The 18,631-nt window shown below is 37.2% G+C and overlaps 1 protein-coding gene across 1 annotated transcript in view; it reads left to right on the forward strand.

Annotated features, from left to right (window-relative positions):
- The window catches only part of LOC114030361 (poly [ADP-ribose] polymerase 14-like), a 113,668-nt gene that overhangs the window by 71,806 nt on the left and 23,231 nt on the right, over nt 1-18,631 (forward strand). The window contains exons 10-14 of the mRNA XM_027845170.1: nt 5,526-7,819; nt 11,971-12,204; nt 14,374-14,595; nt 16,881-16,959; nt 17,565-17,714. Coding sequence (XP_027700971.1) covers nt 5,526-7,819; nt 11,971-12,204; nt 14,374-14,595; nt 16,881-16,959; nt 17,565-17,714 — 2,979 coding nt within the window. The remainder of the gene's footprint in view (nt 1-5,525; nt 7,820-11,970; nt 12,205-14,373; nt 14,596-16,880; nt 16,960-17,564; nt 17,715-18,631) is intronic.

The raw sequence follows: 18,631 nt of genomic DNA on the forward strand, positions 1-18,631 counted from the left end.
ATAACCAATGGAGGGAAAGCACTAGAATTTAGGAGGATTGGGAAAAGCTTCCTGTAGAAGACAGGATTTTAGTTAGGATTTAAAGAAAGCTGTGAGGGGCAGGGCCAAGATGGTGGAGAGAAAGCAGTGACTGTCTTGAGCTCTCTCCCAAAGCCCTCCAAATACCTAAAAAAATGGCTCTAAGCAAATTCAAAAGCAGCAGAACCCACAAAAAGACAGAGTGAAACAAATTTCCAGCTAAAGAGAGCCTGGATGGTTGATCAGAAAGGTATGTCGCGCTGGGTGGGGAGAGGAGCGGAGTTCGGCATGGGCGCGCAGGCTGCAGGGACCCCAGAGCAGGTCTCAGAGGGCTGAATTGCAGGCAGCTGTGGCAGTTTCCAGACTTCTCAACCCACAAACACCAAAGACAACTTAGAAGGTCAGTGGGAAAAGTCTGGAGCGCAGCCTGGGGCCACGGCTATTTCCTGAGCTTCCAGCCCACAGACTGAGGGGGAATCAAGTGACTGATCAGAAGGGGATTGCAAGGATCTCTTTGCCAGTGCTGAAGCAGAAATCTCTTGCTTTGCCCATGCTTGGATCTGGGTCACAGTTCTGAGGTGTGGTCCTGGGGCAAGGAGGAACGCTGGCGTGGTGGAGCTTGTTGTGGCAGTGGAGAGGAAACACCTTGCCCCTTATCATAGCACCTTGGAAGAACTGAAAATTTACAGGTCCCTAGAAGTACCTCTGAAAACAGCTGTACAACCCCCCGAAGCTTGGGACAGTACACTCTTCACATTGGAAGCAGACTTTTACCTTAACAAAGAGTTTAATACTCAAGTAATTTGCTGGGATCATGAGTAAGCAGCACAAAAAGAGTCAGACTATATTATCTTACTTTGGTGACAAAGAAGATCAAAACATACGACCAGAAGAAGACAACAAAGTCAAAGCTCCTACGTCCAAAGCCTCCAAGAAAAATATGAATCAGTCCCAGGCCTTGGAAGAGCTCAAAAGGGATTTTGAGAAGCAAGTAAGAGAAGTAGAGGAAAAACTGAGAGTGATGCAAGAAAATCATGAAAAACAAGTCAACAGCTTGCTAAAGGAGACCCAAAAAAATACTGAAGAAAATAACACCTTAAAAAATAACCTAACCCAAATGGCAAAAGAGGTCCAAAAAGCCGATGAGGAGAAGAATGCCCTAAAAACCAAAATTGGCCAAATGGAAAAGGAAGTCCAAAAGATTACTGAAGAAAATACTTCCTTAAAAATTAGAACAGATCAATTGGAAGCTAGTGACTTTATGAGAAATCAAGACACTGTAAAACAAATCCAAAAGAATGAAAAATTAGAAAACAATGTGAAATATCTCAGTGGAAAAACAACTGACCTGGAAAACAGATCCAGGAGAGAGAATTTAAAAATTATTGGACTATCTGAAAGCCATGATAAAAAAAAAGAGCCTAGACATCATCTTTCAAGAAATTATCAAGGAAAACTGTCCTGATATTTTAGAACCAGAGGGCAAAATAGAAATTGAAAGAATCCACCAATCTCCTCCTGAAAGAGATCCCCAAAGGAAAACTAGGAATATTGTAGCCAAATTCCAGAGTTCCCAGGTCAAGGAGAAAATATTGCAAGCAGCCAGAAAGAAACAATTCAAATATTGTGGAAACACAATCAGGATAATACAAGATTTAGCTGCTTCTACATTAAGGGACCTCAGGGCATGGAATATAATGTTCTGGAGAGTAAAGGAGATAGGATTACAACCAAGAATCACCTACCCAGCAAAACTGAGTATAATCCTGCAGGGGAAAAAATGGTCATTTAGTGAAATAGAGGACTTTCAAGCATTCTTGATGAAAAGACCAGAGTTGAATAGAAAATTTGATTTTCAAATACAAGACTCAAGTGGAACATGAAGAGGTAAACAGGAAAGAGAAAATCATAAGAGACTTATTAAGGTTGAACTGTTTGCATTCTTGCATGGAAAGATGATATTTGTAACTCATGATACCTTTGTCAGTATTAGGGTAGTTGGAGGGGGAAAAATTATATGTATGTATATATATATATAGAGAGAGATATATAGATAGGTAGATAGAGGGCACAGGGTGAGTTGAAAATGAAGGGGTCATATCTGGAGAATAAAATTAAGGGGTGAGAGAGGAATATACTAGGAGAAGGAGAAAGGGAGAGGTAGAATGGGGTAAATTATCCCACAAAAAAACAAAACAGAAAAGAAAAGGCTTTACAATGGAGGGGAAACAGGGGAAGGTGAGAGGGAATGAGTGAATCTTATTCTCATAGAATTTGACTTAAGGAGGGAATAACATACACACTCAATTAGGTGTGGAAATCTGTCTTACCTTACAGGAAAATAGGGGGGGAAGGGGACAAGAGAATAGGGGAATGATAGAGAGGAGGGCAGATTGGTAAAGGGAGTAATCAGAAGCAAATACTTCTGAGGAGGGACAGGGTCAAAAGAAAGAATAGAATAAATGGGTGGGTGGGATAGGATTAAGGGAAATAGAGTTAGTTTTTCACAGCATGTCTACTATAGAAGTGTTTTGCATAACTGCACATATATAACCTATATTTAGTTGCTTGCCTTATCAATGAGAGTGGGTGGGGAGGGAGGAAAGGAGAAAATTTGGAACCCAAAGTTTTAAAAACACATGTTTAAAAAAATGTTTTCACTTGCAACTGTTAAATAAGAAATACAGGAAATGGGGTACAGAAATCCTTCCTGCCCTACAGGAAAATTGAAGGGGAAGGGGATAAGAGAAGGGGGGGAGAGAGAGAGAAGGGAAGGCAGACTACGTGAAGGGGTATTTAGAATGCATGCCATCTTGAGGTGGGGGAGGGGTGATATGGGGTGAAAATTTGGAACTCAAAATCTTGTGGAAGTAAATGTTGAAAACAAAAAATAAATAAAATTTACCATAAAAAATAAAATAAAAATTAAAAAATTAAAAAAAGAAATCTATGGATGCCAATAGGCAGAGAAGAGTAAGGAGGGCATTCTAAACATGGCAGACAGCCAAAGAAAATGCCCAGAGCTGAGAGATGGAGTGTCCTATTTGTAGAACAGCAAGGAGGCCAGTATCATAACTATGCTTTGATATTGCTTCCAAATCCCTCTGCAAAAATTAGTAAAATCATCCCAAAAATATACTAACCACCTGTGGTACTGTGCCAAGCATATAACATATACAACTACATAAAGGTCTACCACACTTAATTTAATTGTTGGCTCTGGTGCTCAATGCAGTAGTGTCTTAGCACATTCAGAACCACATTAATAAGACATTGTGAGATTCAGCCAAAGGTACACTTGCAGCATAACCGTATCTTAACAGAATTCTTAACTTTTAATACCCCCACCTTCCAAAACTCTCAAAGACATCTATGTCTCTGTGTTGTCTGTGTGGTAGTTCAGATGCTTGTATTTCCCTTCTAATTAATGAACTCCATTGCTGGCTAATTCGCAACAGTGAATACTTCTGGATTCAACTCAAGAAGTACTAAGGGCCCCAAATGTTGGCTCAGTAAAGGTTTTTTAAATAACTGGCATTCATTAGTGCTTTATTATTGTTAGCATTGGAATTATTGGCAATTATTTAAATGATTCATTATATTTGGAGTAGTCTGATGAATACCTTCTATTCAGGCCACTAATTTCTTTATTATCATCACACATAATATTACCAACTCACATTTTCATAGCACTTTCAAGTTTACAAAGTACTTTCCTCATTGTTCTTACCTATGAAATAGGTACACAAGTATTGAGACTCACCAATTTATAGATGAGGAAAAATAGGTAGTTGGAGTCCAAGCTGTAGCTCAAAGCCAGGCCTCATGATTCCAAATCTCTGACTTGAAATTACCTTTGTAGCAACATGTCAGCGCAGACATTAGGATCTCTTGCCATTGATAAGAGCATATGCCTTGGAGCAGTATCTTGTACCTCTAGATACTTAATGAATATTTGGTGAATGGGCCACTTCAGCCTTTAAATACTTTAAATACTATTATCTCTTTTGTCTAAAGGTGCAGTAACAAAAGTAAACAAGTCTGGAAAAGGCTAACAAGTTCAGGTGAGGAAGGCAGTATGGGCAGGAGAAAGAGTACTATGTTCAGAGCTAGAGAACCTGGTTTCAAATTGCACCTCTATTATTGATTATCTGCATGACCTTGGGGAAGTACCAAATAAAGAAAACAATTAACTTATTTGTGAAATGAGAAGTGTCAAGGTGGAAAAATTCAGCCAGGGTTTTGCCTTGATAGCAAAGCACTCTATTAGACAGTATAGGGTGGGTGGTTATACTGCCAGAATTTCTGATATTCCACCACAAACAGTGGCATTTTTAATTTTTACCTTAACTGGAGTACAAACATACTATTTTTGCTTTGAATCTCACTGCCTTTGCCTTCTTGAATCATGATTGGATTCCCTCTAAGCAAGATTTCAAAAGTGTGTTGCATACTTCAGAATGATTTTTTGAATTAGAAAATAAGGGGATGCCCATCAAGTGGGGGATGGTTGAACAAATTGTGATATATGGTATACAATTGTCATAATACATGATAAGCAGACAGATTTCAGAAAAACCTGGGAAGACTTACCTGAGCTGATGCAAAGTGAAGTGAGCAGAACCAGGAGAACTTGTACACAGTAACAGCAACATTGTATGATGATCAACTATAATTGATTTAGCTCTTCTCAGCAATGCAGTGATCCAAGACAATTCCAAAAGACTCATGATGGAAAATGCTATGCACATTCAGAGAAAGAACTGAATGCAGAATTAAATATACTATTTTCACTTTATTTTTTCATGATTGTTTTTCATTTTGCAAACTGTAGTTATTTTGCAAACTGTTTCTTCTTTTACAACATGACTATTACAAAAATATTTTTTGTGTGATTGAACATACATAACCCATATCAAAGTGCTTACTGTCTTGGGGGGGCAGGCTAAGGAGGGAGGGAGAGAATTTGGAACTCAAGATTTTATAAAAAAAATGAATGTTAGAAAAGAATATTTTTTATTTCAAAATAGCCATTACTTTCTTTTACTCATTAAAACCCAACTCTCCAGTGTTTTAATTGGGATCAACTTCAAAATAATCCATTGACAAAATTCCACTTTAAAATAAATGTTGCATGAGGCAGGTAGGTGGTGCAGTGGATAGAGCACTGGCCCTGGAGTCAGGAGGACCTGAATTCAAATCCAGTCTCAGACCAGATACTTGACACTTATTAGCTGTGTGACCCTGGGCAAGTCCAATTGCATCACACACAAAAAATAAATGTTGGGAAAGTATAGATCATTCTTTAAATGGAATACTTATATTGCATTAGTACATCACTTTAATGAGAGCACTATTTTAGAATAATGACAGTTATTTTACAATTTCAGTGAATGTTAGTTTTCTTCTTACAAAGACAAATTCTGCCTAAGATGTAACAGAGTTTGATTAAATTTTTATGAACTGTAAAAAAAAAATTTACATTTATTTGTTTCTTTTTCTTTTAGTGGTCAAAGCCATATTGACAAAGAATCTTCTCTTCAACAACAATTCCATTTCAATGTTCCCATACTACCATAGTTTGGGTACTGCTTTATATGGAAAAACAAAACAACCAGTAAAGCTGCCAGAGCCCATAGCAATACCATTGGAGCCTTATCTATTGAAATTCTTACAGAAAGATAATAAAGTAATTGGAGAGATAACTAGCAGCATGGAGAGTGCTCACTGTCAGCTAACATGGCCCCAACCTAATTGTAAAGAGCCAGAAATTACACCCAGTGCAGCAATTACACTCAGTCCTTCAGTCACCTTAGTCAGCCAAAGAACAAAGAGCAACATAATCAAGACATGGAGTAAAGATGTCTCTGAGAAATTCTCTTGTCTTATGTCTAAATACCAGGTCACTAAGTATAGAGCGGACCGAGTGGCGTGGGAAGCCATCAAAGACAGCATAGAAAGTAAGAGCATTATGACTGAGTTTGATAAGTCTCAGGAGACAGTGATCATAGCAGGAAGACTGGAGGATATGCAAAGAACTGAACCACAAATGAGGACCCTGATAGAAAAGGCCACCCAAAAAATAGAAAGGGAAAAACAAAGCATAAGAGAGAACTTGACCATGTGTCCTAGACGGTTTTCCATTTTACACAACAACAGGTTAGAAGAGACTCTCCACAAGGAATACCCAGAGCTGGGAATCACTTACAATGCCCTCACAAAGAGCATTAGCCTGAGTGGATTGGCTGCAGATGTGTACAAAGCAAAGAGTGAAATTCTGGAGAAGCTGCAGAGCTTGGCTCAGAAATCCCTCCATGCTCCTCCTCAGATCATTCAGTTTCTGCAGCAGGTAAACTGTGAGACATTCTCTGAATCCCTTTTTGGAGCAGAGAAAATTCCTGCTGCTTATGAGATGGAGGGTGAAGCAGTTGTGCTGGTTGCCTCCTCTCCCCAAGTTCTTTCAAAAGCTGAGGAACACATGAAAAGAGTATTGGATTTTAAGTGTATCAATGTTGTAGACAGTGGGATTGTCAGTGATTGTCAGTGGAAAAAACTCGTTGACCATTTAAATCAGAAATACAACTGCTCTTCAAGGACCATAATAATAGAACAGCAAAATTCAGATACTGGTGTTCAGATAATCATTGCTGGTTATGTTAGTCCAGTATGTGAAAGCTACCAGGAACTTTATGAATTTATAGAAAAAAACACAAAAATACAGGAGTTGGTCACTGTTAACTCTCTAGCACATATCCAATATATGAAGGAGGGAAAAAAGCAAATCTGGAAAACACTAAAGGAAAAAAATGTGAAGTGTGATTTCAAAACTCCAGCCAACCAAAGGGGCATTTCACTGAGTGGTCCAAAAGGAGAAGTAGTAAGAGGAGTGGCCATGGTTAAACAAGCACTAGGTTCAATATATATTAGAAACTTTAGCATTGATATACCAGGGGCCAAAACTTTATTCAAAGATAGGGAAGAGTTTTATAAAATGGAAGCAAAAAGGAAATATCGTTGTACAATCTGGCTACAAGAAGATGAAGATGACAACAGTGGGGACAGTATTAATGGGAAGAAGGTCCACTGCAAGATAACCTTAGAATCTGGCATCTTATTAACTGTTCAGGAAGGTGACTTAACCCAGTTCTCAGCAGATGTGGTGGTGAATGCAGCAAATGAGGACCTAAAGCACTGTGGAGGCCTGGCAGCTGCGCTCTCTAAAGCAGCAGGCCCAGAGCTGCAGAGGAACTGTGACCAGATAATCCAGGAACGGGGTAAGATTACTCCTGGCCGTGCTGTTGTCTCAGCCCCTGGACAGCTCCCGTATAAGCAAGTGATTCATGCTGTTGGCCCCCAGTGGAAGCAAGAATATGCTCACACATGTGTGCAGTTACTAAAAAATGCTATCACAGAGTCTCTTTATCTGGCTAGACTTGGTGGCCACACTTCAATAGCTCTCCCAGGTTTTACCTCCAGGTACTTTGGCTTCCCCTTAAAAGACAGTGCAGAGACCATCATCCAATCCATCAAGGAAAACTTCCAGGACTCCCCAAATACACATAGCTTGAGAAAGATCCATCTTGTTGATTCATCTGTGGAGACAGTTCAGGCTCTTTCCAAAACTGCGAAGGCCATCTTCAAAGATGCATTACTTAGTAACAGTTCACTGTCCTGTACACCATTAGAAAACCAGAAAACCACCTTGAGAAGAAGTACTGAACATAGAAATGTATTGGACTCCATCCAAACTAGTGAAAGTCTGAGCATCCTCTTGATGAGAGGGGATGTTCAAGATGCAGAGGTGAGTATTACCATTTACCTAACACCACTGAAGGTTATTTCGAAATTTAAGTAGCATGATTCCAATGTAACTAGGTTCATATAAACTTTCAACATATGATCTCTGTAAGGTTAATGTAGATTTAGTCTAAGCTTAAAATTCTACTCCCTTGAGTGTGTAGAAGTTGAATATAAGTCAAATGACTTCCCCGGGGTCATATAGCTCATACCTGTCTAAGGCAGATTTGAACCTAGCTCTTCCTATCTACAATTTCAGTGCCCTATTCATTATGTTACACTGTCTCCATAAAGAATTTTTAGATGATCCAGCATCCATTCCTTTCCATTGTTACAACTAGCCAAGAGCTGACTTTACCTAGTTCTGTTGTTTTTAATTGTGTCCAACTCTTCATGACCACATCTGGAGTTTTCTTGTTAAAGACACTGGGGTGATTTGCCATTTTCTTCTCTAACTTATTTTACAGATGATGAAACTGAGGTAAATAGGGTGAAGTGACTTGCCCAGGGTCACACAGCTAGAATGTGTCTGAGGCCAGATTTGAACTCAGCAAGAGGAGTCTTCCTGATTCCAAACCAAGTGCTCTGCACCACTTAGCTGCCCAACTTTGTCTAGAAAGCCATCTATTCTAGAGAAGAAAACACTTTTAAAAAAAAAGTCTGGTCATTTTTTTTTGTTGTTGTTATTCCATTGACTCAGTCATATCCAACTCTTCTTCATTTCATTTGGGGTTTTCTTGGCAAAGATACTGGAGTCATTTGCCATTTCCTTCTCCAATTTATTTTACAAATTAGGAAACTTGAGGCAAACAGGGTTAAAAGTTTTTCCCATGCTCACACAGCTAGTGTCTGAGACTGGATATGAACTCTGATCTTCCTGACTCCAGGACCAGAGCTCTATCCACTGAGCCACTAGCTGCCCCAATCATATTTTTAATTTGTCTTAAAAGCATTTTTCTTTTTTTTAAGAACTTCACAAATAGAAATCAGCATAAATATATTGACATACAAAGAGGAACCAAAAAAACATTATATGTGAATCTATGAACTTCTATTATGTACAGTTTGGTTGGGTTTTCTTAAAGGTATATTACATTTAACACGATTGTAACAGAATTTCTCTACTTGTCTCTCTGTCCATCTGATCTTACTTCTGTATGTTTTCTAAATGTTTCATTGATGCTTTCTTCTTTCTTTTCTCCATATTCCATTTCTGCGTTACTATCCCTATCCACTACCTATCTCCAGCAATAATGGCTTCTGCTTTCTTCATTCTCCATCAGTTGATAAAAGTCTTCTCATGTTTTTCTTGAGGCACCCAAGCGCACAGTGGATAGAGCACTGCATCTGGAGTAAAAATGACCTGTGTTCAAATCGAGCCTCAAGCTCTTACCAGCTGTGTGGCCCTAAGCAAGACACCTAATTGCTATCTGCCTCAATTTCCTCATCTATAAAGTAGAGACAATAATAGTATCTGCTTCACAGGGTTATTATGAGGATCAAATTAAATAGTATTTGTAAATGCTTACATAAATGCTAAGTATTTTTAAAATGATTCCTCATTTTCATTGCTTCTCATAGGTCAATAATATCCTATTATATTCATTGAGTCCAAATTATTCAAATTAATTTCTAGTTTTTTGCTACCATGAAGAGTGCTGCTATGATTACTTTGTTTTACTTGGAACTTCTTTCTATCATTGACCTCCATGAGGTCTGAACCCAACATTGGTATTGCTAGATCAAAGAGTCTGAACAGTTTATTCAGTATGCCAGCATATTTGCAAATTGCTTTCCCATGTGATTTGGAAATTCATACCTCCACCTATTATCTTAACAGTATTCATAGCTTCTCACAGCTACTCTAACACTGACTGTTTTTTTTAAATCAACTTTGCTATGATGGGTATGAAATATATTTCTTACTATTAACACAATGGTGCTTTTCTCATGTGGTTTTTCAATATTTGAATTTTTCTTTTGAACATCTCTGTGTTGAGGATTAGCTTTTGTTCTTATATATTTTCATCATTTTCCAAATATTTTCTTCCCTAATTCCCATCATTTAATGAGAGGTCCAGACTGTACATTCTGTGGATATATCTATATCTATATCTATATTTTTTTCTAGATGCATCTACATCTTCCTATAGATGAAAATAGTTTTGTCATTTGATATATTCTTTCTAATCTGAAAATTCAAGACTGAAGGAAGAGTCCCACTGAGAATTTTGAATATACTACAGGGAAAAGAATACTTGGGAAGATTACTTTGCTCTGTCCTCACATTTGCAGTATCCCACTCAGTCACAAATTTATTTGCAGAAAGGGATCAATAAGTATTTATCAAATAGATGGATGAATGACACATCTGTTAAAAAATAGAAACAGAGGATCTTAACAATCAGCAGAATGAATGATTTGTTTTTGAGTAATTCATAGTTGGTCATATAACAAAAAATGTATAGTATAAGGTTTTCCATATCTCAACTTTCCTTACTAACTCTTTGCCTTAATTAACTCCTCTTCAATTAACCCAATTTTGGAAGTTTGGGAATTAACTTTGACTTTTCCTTCTGAAATCTAATTAATCAATAGGTCTAATTGATTCTTCTTTCAACATTCATCACTACCTTTGCATTTCTACTGCTATTACATGAGATCAGGACATTAATATTCCATGTCTTGATTATTTCAATAGTTAATTTTTTGGGGGGGAACAGGGCAATCAGGATTAAGTGACTTGCCCAGGGTCACACAGCTAGTAAATGTCAGGTGTCTGAGGCTGAATTTGAACTGAGGTCCTCCTGACTTCAGGGCTGGTGCTCTATCTGCTTCACCACCTAGCTGCCCCTAGTGCAATAGTTTCTTAACACCACCATTTTACAAAGAAGAAAATTGAGGTCTAGAAAAGTTAAGTGATTTGTCCAAGGTTATGTAAATAGTGAATAAAGAAAGACAGGACTTCAACCCAAGCCGTTCACCTACAAATATATTGCTCTTGCCCTTTCCTTTTGTATTCATCTCTTCAACAAGTGCTTCTCTTTCAAGATCCAGCTCAAATCCTACATCCTTTATACAGCTGCCTCTGATTATCCAGTCTGAAATGATGGAATGGGTTGAAAAAGCATTTATTAAAGCACTATGCGCAAAGCATGATGTTAAGTTTTGTAATACAAATGGAAAATCAAGACAGTCTCTGCTCTCAATGAATTAACAATCTAATTGGGGGAGAAAACAAATAAAAGAGGGTTCATATTAGGTGAGTATTGTGCTATTTGGTTCATAGCAGATTGAAAAGCCAGGTGGCTTTAGGTAGGAAAAGCAGTGGGTTGGGTGGCAAGACCCAGAGGACCTCAGGGAGTTATAGTAGAATAGATGGTCCCCTTCCAAGAAGACAGTGGATCCAAAGGTTAGAGTGGAATTGGGCTCTGTATTACATTCAGCAGAGATAAGGACATGAGAATCAGCATACAGATGACAGTGGACAGGGGACAGGGGAGGTAAAGCTAGGTGGCTCAGTAGTAGGTGCCCTGGGATGAAGTTAGGAAGAACTGAATTCAAATCTGGCTTCAGACAGTTACTACTTCTGTGATGCTGGGCAGGTTACTTAACCCTTGCCTGCCTCAGTCAGTCCATAAACAGTTATCTGTGCCAGGTTGGAAAAGGTTTCCTGCAGAACATGAGATGCCTCAGTGTCTTTAACCATCAAATGGGGGTAATAATAGCATCTGCCTCCCAAGGTTCTTGTGAAGATTAAGAGAAATAATATTTGTAAGTCACTTAGCAGAGTGCCTGCCACATAATAGGTGCTTAATAAATGCTTGTTCCTTTCTTTCTTCACTTCTCCTTGCTACTATGGTGTCTGGTGGAAGCGGCTATTGCTTATCTGTGTACTATAGCAATTACTACTTGAATAATTATTAAGCAATTAATTTTATTCTGTTCTATCTTTACTTAAATGTTGTCTTCAACTTCTCTGTAAATAGTTTATGTTATTTAACTTTTTACATGTAAGGCCTAACTCCCCACCTGGATTGTAAGCTTTTTGAACGTAGGAACTGTGTCTTAGACATCTGCAACTTTCACATTGCTTTGCACATGAAGATTTATTGATGTGATTTTTGTTTTTAACAAGTTCTTTTTTTATTTTAGACTGATATTATTGTAAATTCCATTCCTTTCGATCTTCATCTCCACAATGGACCACTTTCTCGGGCCTTATTGAGGAAAGCTGGCCCAGAACTCCAGGAAGAATTAAATACTTTTGGAAAAATATCAGTGAAAACAGGCCATGTTCTCCGGACAAGAGGCTATAATTTGGGCTGCAGATTTGTGCTCCATGTGGTGGCTCCTACCTGGGATGGTGGAGCAGGGAATTCACAAAAGGTAGAGAAATGTTAAAGTTCTCATTCAACAAGCATTTATTAAGCACCAATTGTATGCCAGGCACTGTGCTGGATCCTGAGGATACAACAACAAAAAATTAGACAGTCCTTGCCCTCATGAGCTTACATTCTGTCAGGAGGAAAAGCATGTGTATGTGTAAGTAAACACAAAATATATAGAAAGTAAATATAGGGGCAGCTAGGTGGTGCAATGGATAGAGCACTGGCCCTGAAGTCAGGAGGACCTGAGTTCAAATCCAGCTTCAAACCAAACACTTGACACTCACTAGCTGTGTGACCCTGGGCAAGTCACTTAACCCCAATTGCTTTTAAAAAAAAAAAGAAAGTAAATACAAAGTAATTTGGAGAGGAAGGGACACTAGAAGTGAGGGTTCAAGAATATCTCACATTCTCTCACACTCTTGAGCTGAGGTTTGAAGGGAGCTAAAGATCCTTTGAATTAGAGATAGGCTAAGGGTCTGCTCCAGACATGAAGGAACAACCTGGGCAAAGTCATGAAAGTTGGAGATATTATCATCCTTCACAAGAAAAAGACAATAGTCTGGTTTGGCTAGAATTTAGAATACATGAAAGGGAGTCATATGCAATGAGTCTGGACAGATAGGTTACAGTTGGATTATGAACAGCTTTCAATGAAAGTAGAGGAGTTGGCAGCGAGGTGGTGCCGTGGATACAGAATGCCAGGCCTGGAGTCAGGAAGCCCAGAGTTCTACTCCGGTCCTTGACACCGACTAGCTGGACAAGTCATTTGACCTTTACCTGTCTCAGTTCCCTCAACTCTAAAATAATGATTAATAACAGCCTGGCACAAAATAAGCACTATATAAATGTTAATTGCTGCTGCTGTTGTTGTTGTTATCCTAGAGGCAGTAGGGAGTATCTCCAGTCCACTTAGAGGCCGTACAGAATTTGTATCAGCATAATCATGCCTTAAATGTGTCTTTGAAATTCAAACTACCAATCACAGGAGAGTCCATCATTGTTGCATTTATATCAGTGGAATTTCTACAGCTTGATCAATAACATTAAAGAGCATAAAGTCATAAGCCATTATTAGTAATAGCAGTATCAGTTGGTATTAATGATGCTGGTGGTCATATTTCATTAAGGCAAGGAGGGCACATGAGCTATGAGGAAAATGGCACAGTCAGTGACATTGTAGTTATACATGTTTTGGGAGTTTTAATTTATTCCCACCTTTGTACCTTTTTCCCTTCCAAAAAAATTGGAATTCTCTGGAGGGTACTTTGTACTTTCCTCAATTACTCTGTTTATTTTCTTTATTTTTTAACACTATTTGCATATATTTAAAACTGTGCATTTCAATAAATAAAATCTTTTGAACACACACGCACACATCACTCTGATTAACTGCCTTTGATAGTTTGCCAGGACCTTGGTACAGATTCAAACTTAATTTTCATGACTAGATTTATTTTGGTCCCACTCAGTTTCTTCTTTCACCAACATGAAATCTCTTTTCATGCCTTCTAGACCAAAATTAATGAGATAGGTAGATGGAAAGGCAGCACATTGTGGCTTCATTCAGGGTCAGTGGTTTTGTGCTTTTTTGCTTTTTTTCCTGTTGATGTGAGACAGGCAGCACCATTACTACCTCTCATTGTTACATTAGTTGAAGTAGTGATCTCAGAAGATAGTGTGTGTAAGATGTACCCTTTATCTAGATAGGACACATTTCTAAAGTTCAACTATTTCTTCTGAAGATTGTCAGTTTTTCTCTTGTATTTTTGTCTTCTGTTTAGACTTGTTGGATTTGTGAATCTCAGTCACATATGGTTTGTCAGATATTTTTGCCAATTAAGCAGTAGTGGTTGGGACTCACCAGTCAGTCCTCTGAGGTGGCTGCTATGAACCATTCTTTCTTCCTTTTGCCTTCTAATTCCCTTGCTTCTTCACAAAATCAGTTAGAAAACCAGTTAGTCACAGTTATCAAAAGTTGTATTTCTTTCTTCTTCCTCTTAGCACTAGCTATTACATGTGTCATTCTAAATCACACACACAATTCTAGAGATCAATGGACAACTGAGCACCCCTGCAGCCACGGGAGCACCCCTATTCCTCCTTTTGCAGCATTCTCCATTTCTCATGCTAGCCTCTGATTTACATGAAAATATTTGCTATTTTTCAGATCATGGAAGATATTATCACAGAATGCCTGGAAACCACTGCCTCCCTGTCTTTCACATCAATCACATTTCCAGCAATTGGAACAGGAAATTTGAGATTTCCAAAAAACATTTTTGCAAAATTAATCCTTTCCCAGGTGTTAAAATTCAGTAGTTCTGGACCTTTGAAGAATCTGAAAGAAGTGTGCTTTCTGTTGCATCCCAGTGATACTGACAACATTCAGGTAATAATGGAATTTTCTTGGAATTAAGTTGCCAAAATGGTTTTAAATCTATCCTTCTAGCAAAATTAAAAATGTATTTTCAACCTATTGCTCTATATGCTCTTTTTACTTGAAAGGAAGTTTATATTTGAGAGATGGTATTTATAAGGTATATGGATAAAAATATATTTAATATATGTGTGTGAATATGTATATGTTAATATGTGGAGAGACAGAGAAATTTATGAAAACACTACCTCATAACTGCTTCAGGATTGAAAGGTATTTTGAATGTTTTATATATATATATTTATATATATATATACATATATAATACACATTACTATATATCACATAAATACATGTGTATACACATATATATACATACATTCATACCTGTGTATATATGTATTTATACATGTGCATACACACAACTGCTTTGAAAATACTGCCTATCAAATAATCTTCCTTCAGAACAGGAAGAGAAATTTCATTCAGAATAACTATAGAGTATGTGAAATATTTGATAGTCTACCTACTAAGACATACTGAGGAACTATATTAATAAGGTATAAAATATTCTTTAGAGAAATAGAGACATGCCTAAGTAATTGGAGAAATATTAATTATCTGTGAGTAGGTTGGGCCAATATAACAAAAATGAGAGTACTCCTTAAATTAATTTACTTGATCAGTGCTACACCAAGCAGACTATAAAAGGATTAGTTTATAGAGTTTGAAAAAATAACAAAATTCATTTCAAAGAACATAATGAAAAAAATTGAAGGCTAGAGGCCTAGCAGCATCAAAATTCATACTAGGCTATAAAGCAGTAATCACCAAAACTGTTTGGTACTGGCTAAAAAAAATCAGAGCAGCTAAGTGGTGCAGTGGATAGAGCACTGGGCTTGGAATCAGGAAGATTTCGCTTCCTGAGTCCAAATCTGACCTCGAAAACTTACTAGCCATATGACCCTGGGAAAGTCACTTAACCCTGTTAAGTGTTAGTTCCTCATCTGTAAAATGAACTGGAGAAGGAAATGGCAAACCACCCTAGTATCTTTGCCAAGAAAACCCCAAATGGGATCACAAAGAGATGGACATGATTGAAACAACAACCAAAAAAAAAAAAGAGAGGTTGACCAGTAGAACAGATGAGGTATGCAATATACAGAAACAGACAAATATAGTAACCATATGTTCAACAAACCAACAAACCAAAAGGTTTTAACTACTAGGGTTAGGTTTCACTACTTGACAAAAATTGCTAAGACTATTAGAAAACAAACTGGTAAAAATCAGGTTAAGACCTACACCTCACATCCTACTCAAAAAAAAACTTCTAAATTGATATATGACAGATATAAAAGGTACATCATAAATAAATTAGAGGAACAACGAATATAATACTTTTCACAACTATAGAGGAAAAGTTAAGACCAAAGAAGAAAGAATGGACATATTTGATTACATAAAATTAAAATTTTTTTGTACAATTAGAGCCAATACTAGTTAAAATTTAAAAATGAAACAGGTGAGTAGGGGAAAATCCTTTCAAGTTTCTTGGATGAAAGTATCATATCCAAGCTATATGAGTAAAGTATACAAATACATAAGAATATAATGGTTAAATGGTCAAAGTATTTGAACAGGCAATTCTGAAAGAATTTTCTGAAAGAAAGAAATCTGGACTATCAACAGCCATATAAAAATGCTCCAAGTTTTCCTTAAAGATTTCTTTATGGGGGCAGCTGGGTGGCACAGTGGATAGAGCACCAGCCCTGGAGTCAGGAGGACCTGAGTTCAAATCCAACCTCATACCAAACACTTGACACTTACTAGTTGTGTGACCCATGGCAAGTCACTTAACACCAATCACCTAAAAAAAAAAAGATTTCTTTGTAATTTCAATTATATGATCATAGATTTAGAGCTAGAAGAGACATTGGAGGTCATCTAGTCCAACTCCCCATTTTGTAAGTTAGGAATTTGAGGCCCAGAGATGCTGAGTGGCTCGTCCAAGGCCACACAGGAAGTAAGCCAAAAAGCCACAAATCTAGGTCTTCTGACTCCAAATGCAGCATACTTTGGAATAAGATCCTGGCTCTGCTGTTTAACTACTAGCATCCTTTAGGATTTTTATATGACCTTTTAGGAACGGAATTTTTACTGGGAATATGCCATTTTAATCACCAGCCATAGAAGAAATATGTCCTTATTTTCTTGCTGCCTATGTTTCTCTAAAAAATCTGATTAATATTTATACTGAGAATTGTCACACTCAGTAGCTGCCTTTCTTTTTCCAGGCATTTAAAAGAGAATTCACTAAATATACTGATGGAAATACTACCAGTGCCAGAGTTTCCAACACCAGTGATACACAAGGTCTAGTAAAGTTATTTTCTTAAAAATTGTTTACCATTGTTTACTAATAATTTAGTGATAGTCAAAATCCAGACAAATATAATGGTTTACATGAAAAATAGAGAAGATATAAAACCATGTGTAATATTTCTAATCATGTAAAATGCTAGATATGTAGATAATGTAGATAGATAAAGCATTTATAAATCAAGTGCTTATTGTGTGCCAGGCTCTGTACTAAATGCTAGTCATTTTTATCAGTCAAGAGTCAGATCTGTTCTGAGGTCATTTTGTTGAGTGATATAGGATGAGACCAATATTTTTCTCAAACTGGTCGAAATCACTTCCATGTAGACTAACTTAGACTCGATCAGCTAGATGTTTCTAGCTCATCCAATTTGGTTATGCAATTAATGTTACATATGACCCATATGCTATTTTTAAAATATCTTTCACCCAATAGAGCAGCTTTTACACCTAGATAATTAGAGAATTTGGAAAAGTAAAGCAGACAGACTACCTAAAAGGGAAGAGGGAAGAATAAGAGAGAGGCATACAACAAAACCTGATAATAGTAGTCACAAAATTATATTTGGTCCTTGATTTCTTTTTTTTTTCCTCTTTAGATCCCTTTGGGACTATTTCTAGCCCTGAATTGGGAGTATATCAAATCAGGATTGGATCTATTACCTTCCAGGTTGCTTCTGGGGACATCACTAAGGAAGAGACTGATGTTATTGTAAATTCAACAGACAAGACATTTGTCCTCAAAAAAGGTATTTTGTTTGAATAATTTACACTAATACAATGGTTAACATAATTATAATGTTGTGATGTACCATGAAACTATTGTAGTCATGTAGCGTAATGAAGGACTGGCACATACTAGTAGTATCTATGACTGGGCACAAGGATCCGGACTCCTGAACATAGTCCCTCTAAGATCAGAGCAACATACATAGTTAGATCTCTGCAGTTCTGCATTTGCCTTGCTTCTCTCTGGTGGAATATTAGCTCCTTGAGGGCAGGAACTATTTGCTTCTTCTTTTTCAAAAATAATTGTTTTATTGTATCTTTGGTTTTTGCATCACTGACATGTTCTCCTGTAGTCTTCCCTTTACCTTCTCTGACAGAAACCTCTCTATAATAAAGAATTTTTTTAAGTGGAAAAGAGTTTAGCAAAACTAATTAATAATATTAGAAAAAGTCTGACATTATATGCAGTATTCCAAACCTATGCCCCCCCCCACCTCTGTAAAGACAGGAGGATAGATATCATCTCATATCCATTCCTTCGGGTCAAGATTGGTCATTATAATTTTGCAGCACACAGTTTTGATTATTTTGTTGTTATTGTTGTCTTTTCTATTTACATTGTTATAGTCATTATGTATATTATTTCCCTGGTTCTGCTTACTTCACTTTGTGTCAGTTTGTATCTTTCCATGCTTCTCTGTGCTTTTCATATTAATAGTTTCTTATAGCACAGTAATATTCCATTACATTAATGTACCACAGCTTGTTTAGCCATCCTCCAATCAATGGGCATGTACTTTATTTCTGGCTCTCTGCTGCCACAAAAAGTGCTGGAAGAAATATTTTCACGTATATGCAACTTTTCTTTTTGTCCCTGACTCCCTTGGGATGTATGTCTAGCAATGAAATCTTTGGGTCAAAGGATGTAGAAATTTTT

The sequence above is a fragment of the Vombatus ursinus genome, unplaced genomic scaffold (genome assembly GCF_900497805.2).
Source record: "Vombatus ursinus unplaced genomic scaffold, bare-nosed wombat genome assembly UNPS02014959.1, whole genome shotgun sequence".
Lineage (NCBI taxonomy): Eukaryota > Metazoa > Chordata > Mammalia > Diprotodontia > Vombatidae > Vombatus > Vombatus ursinus.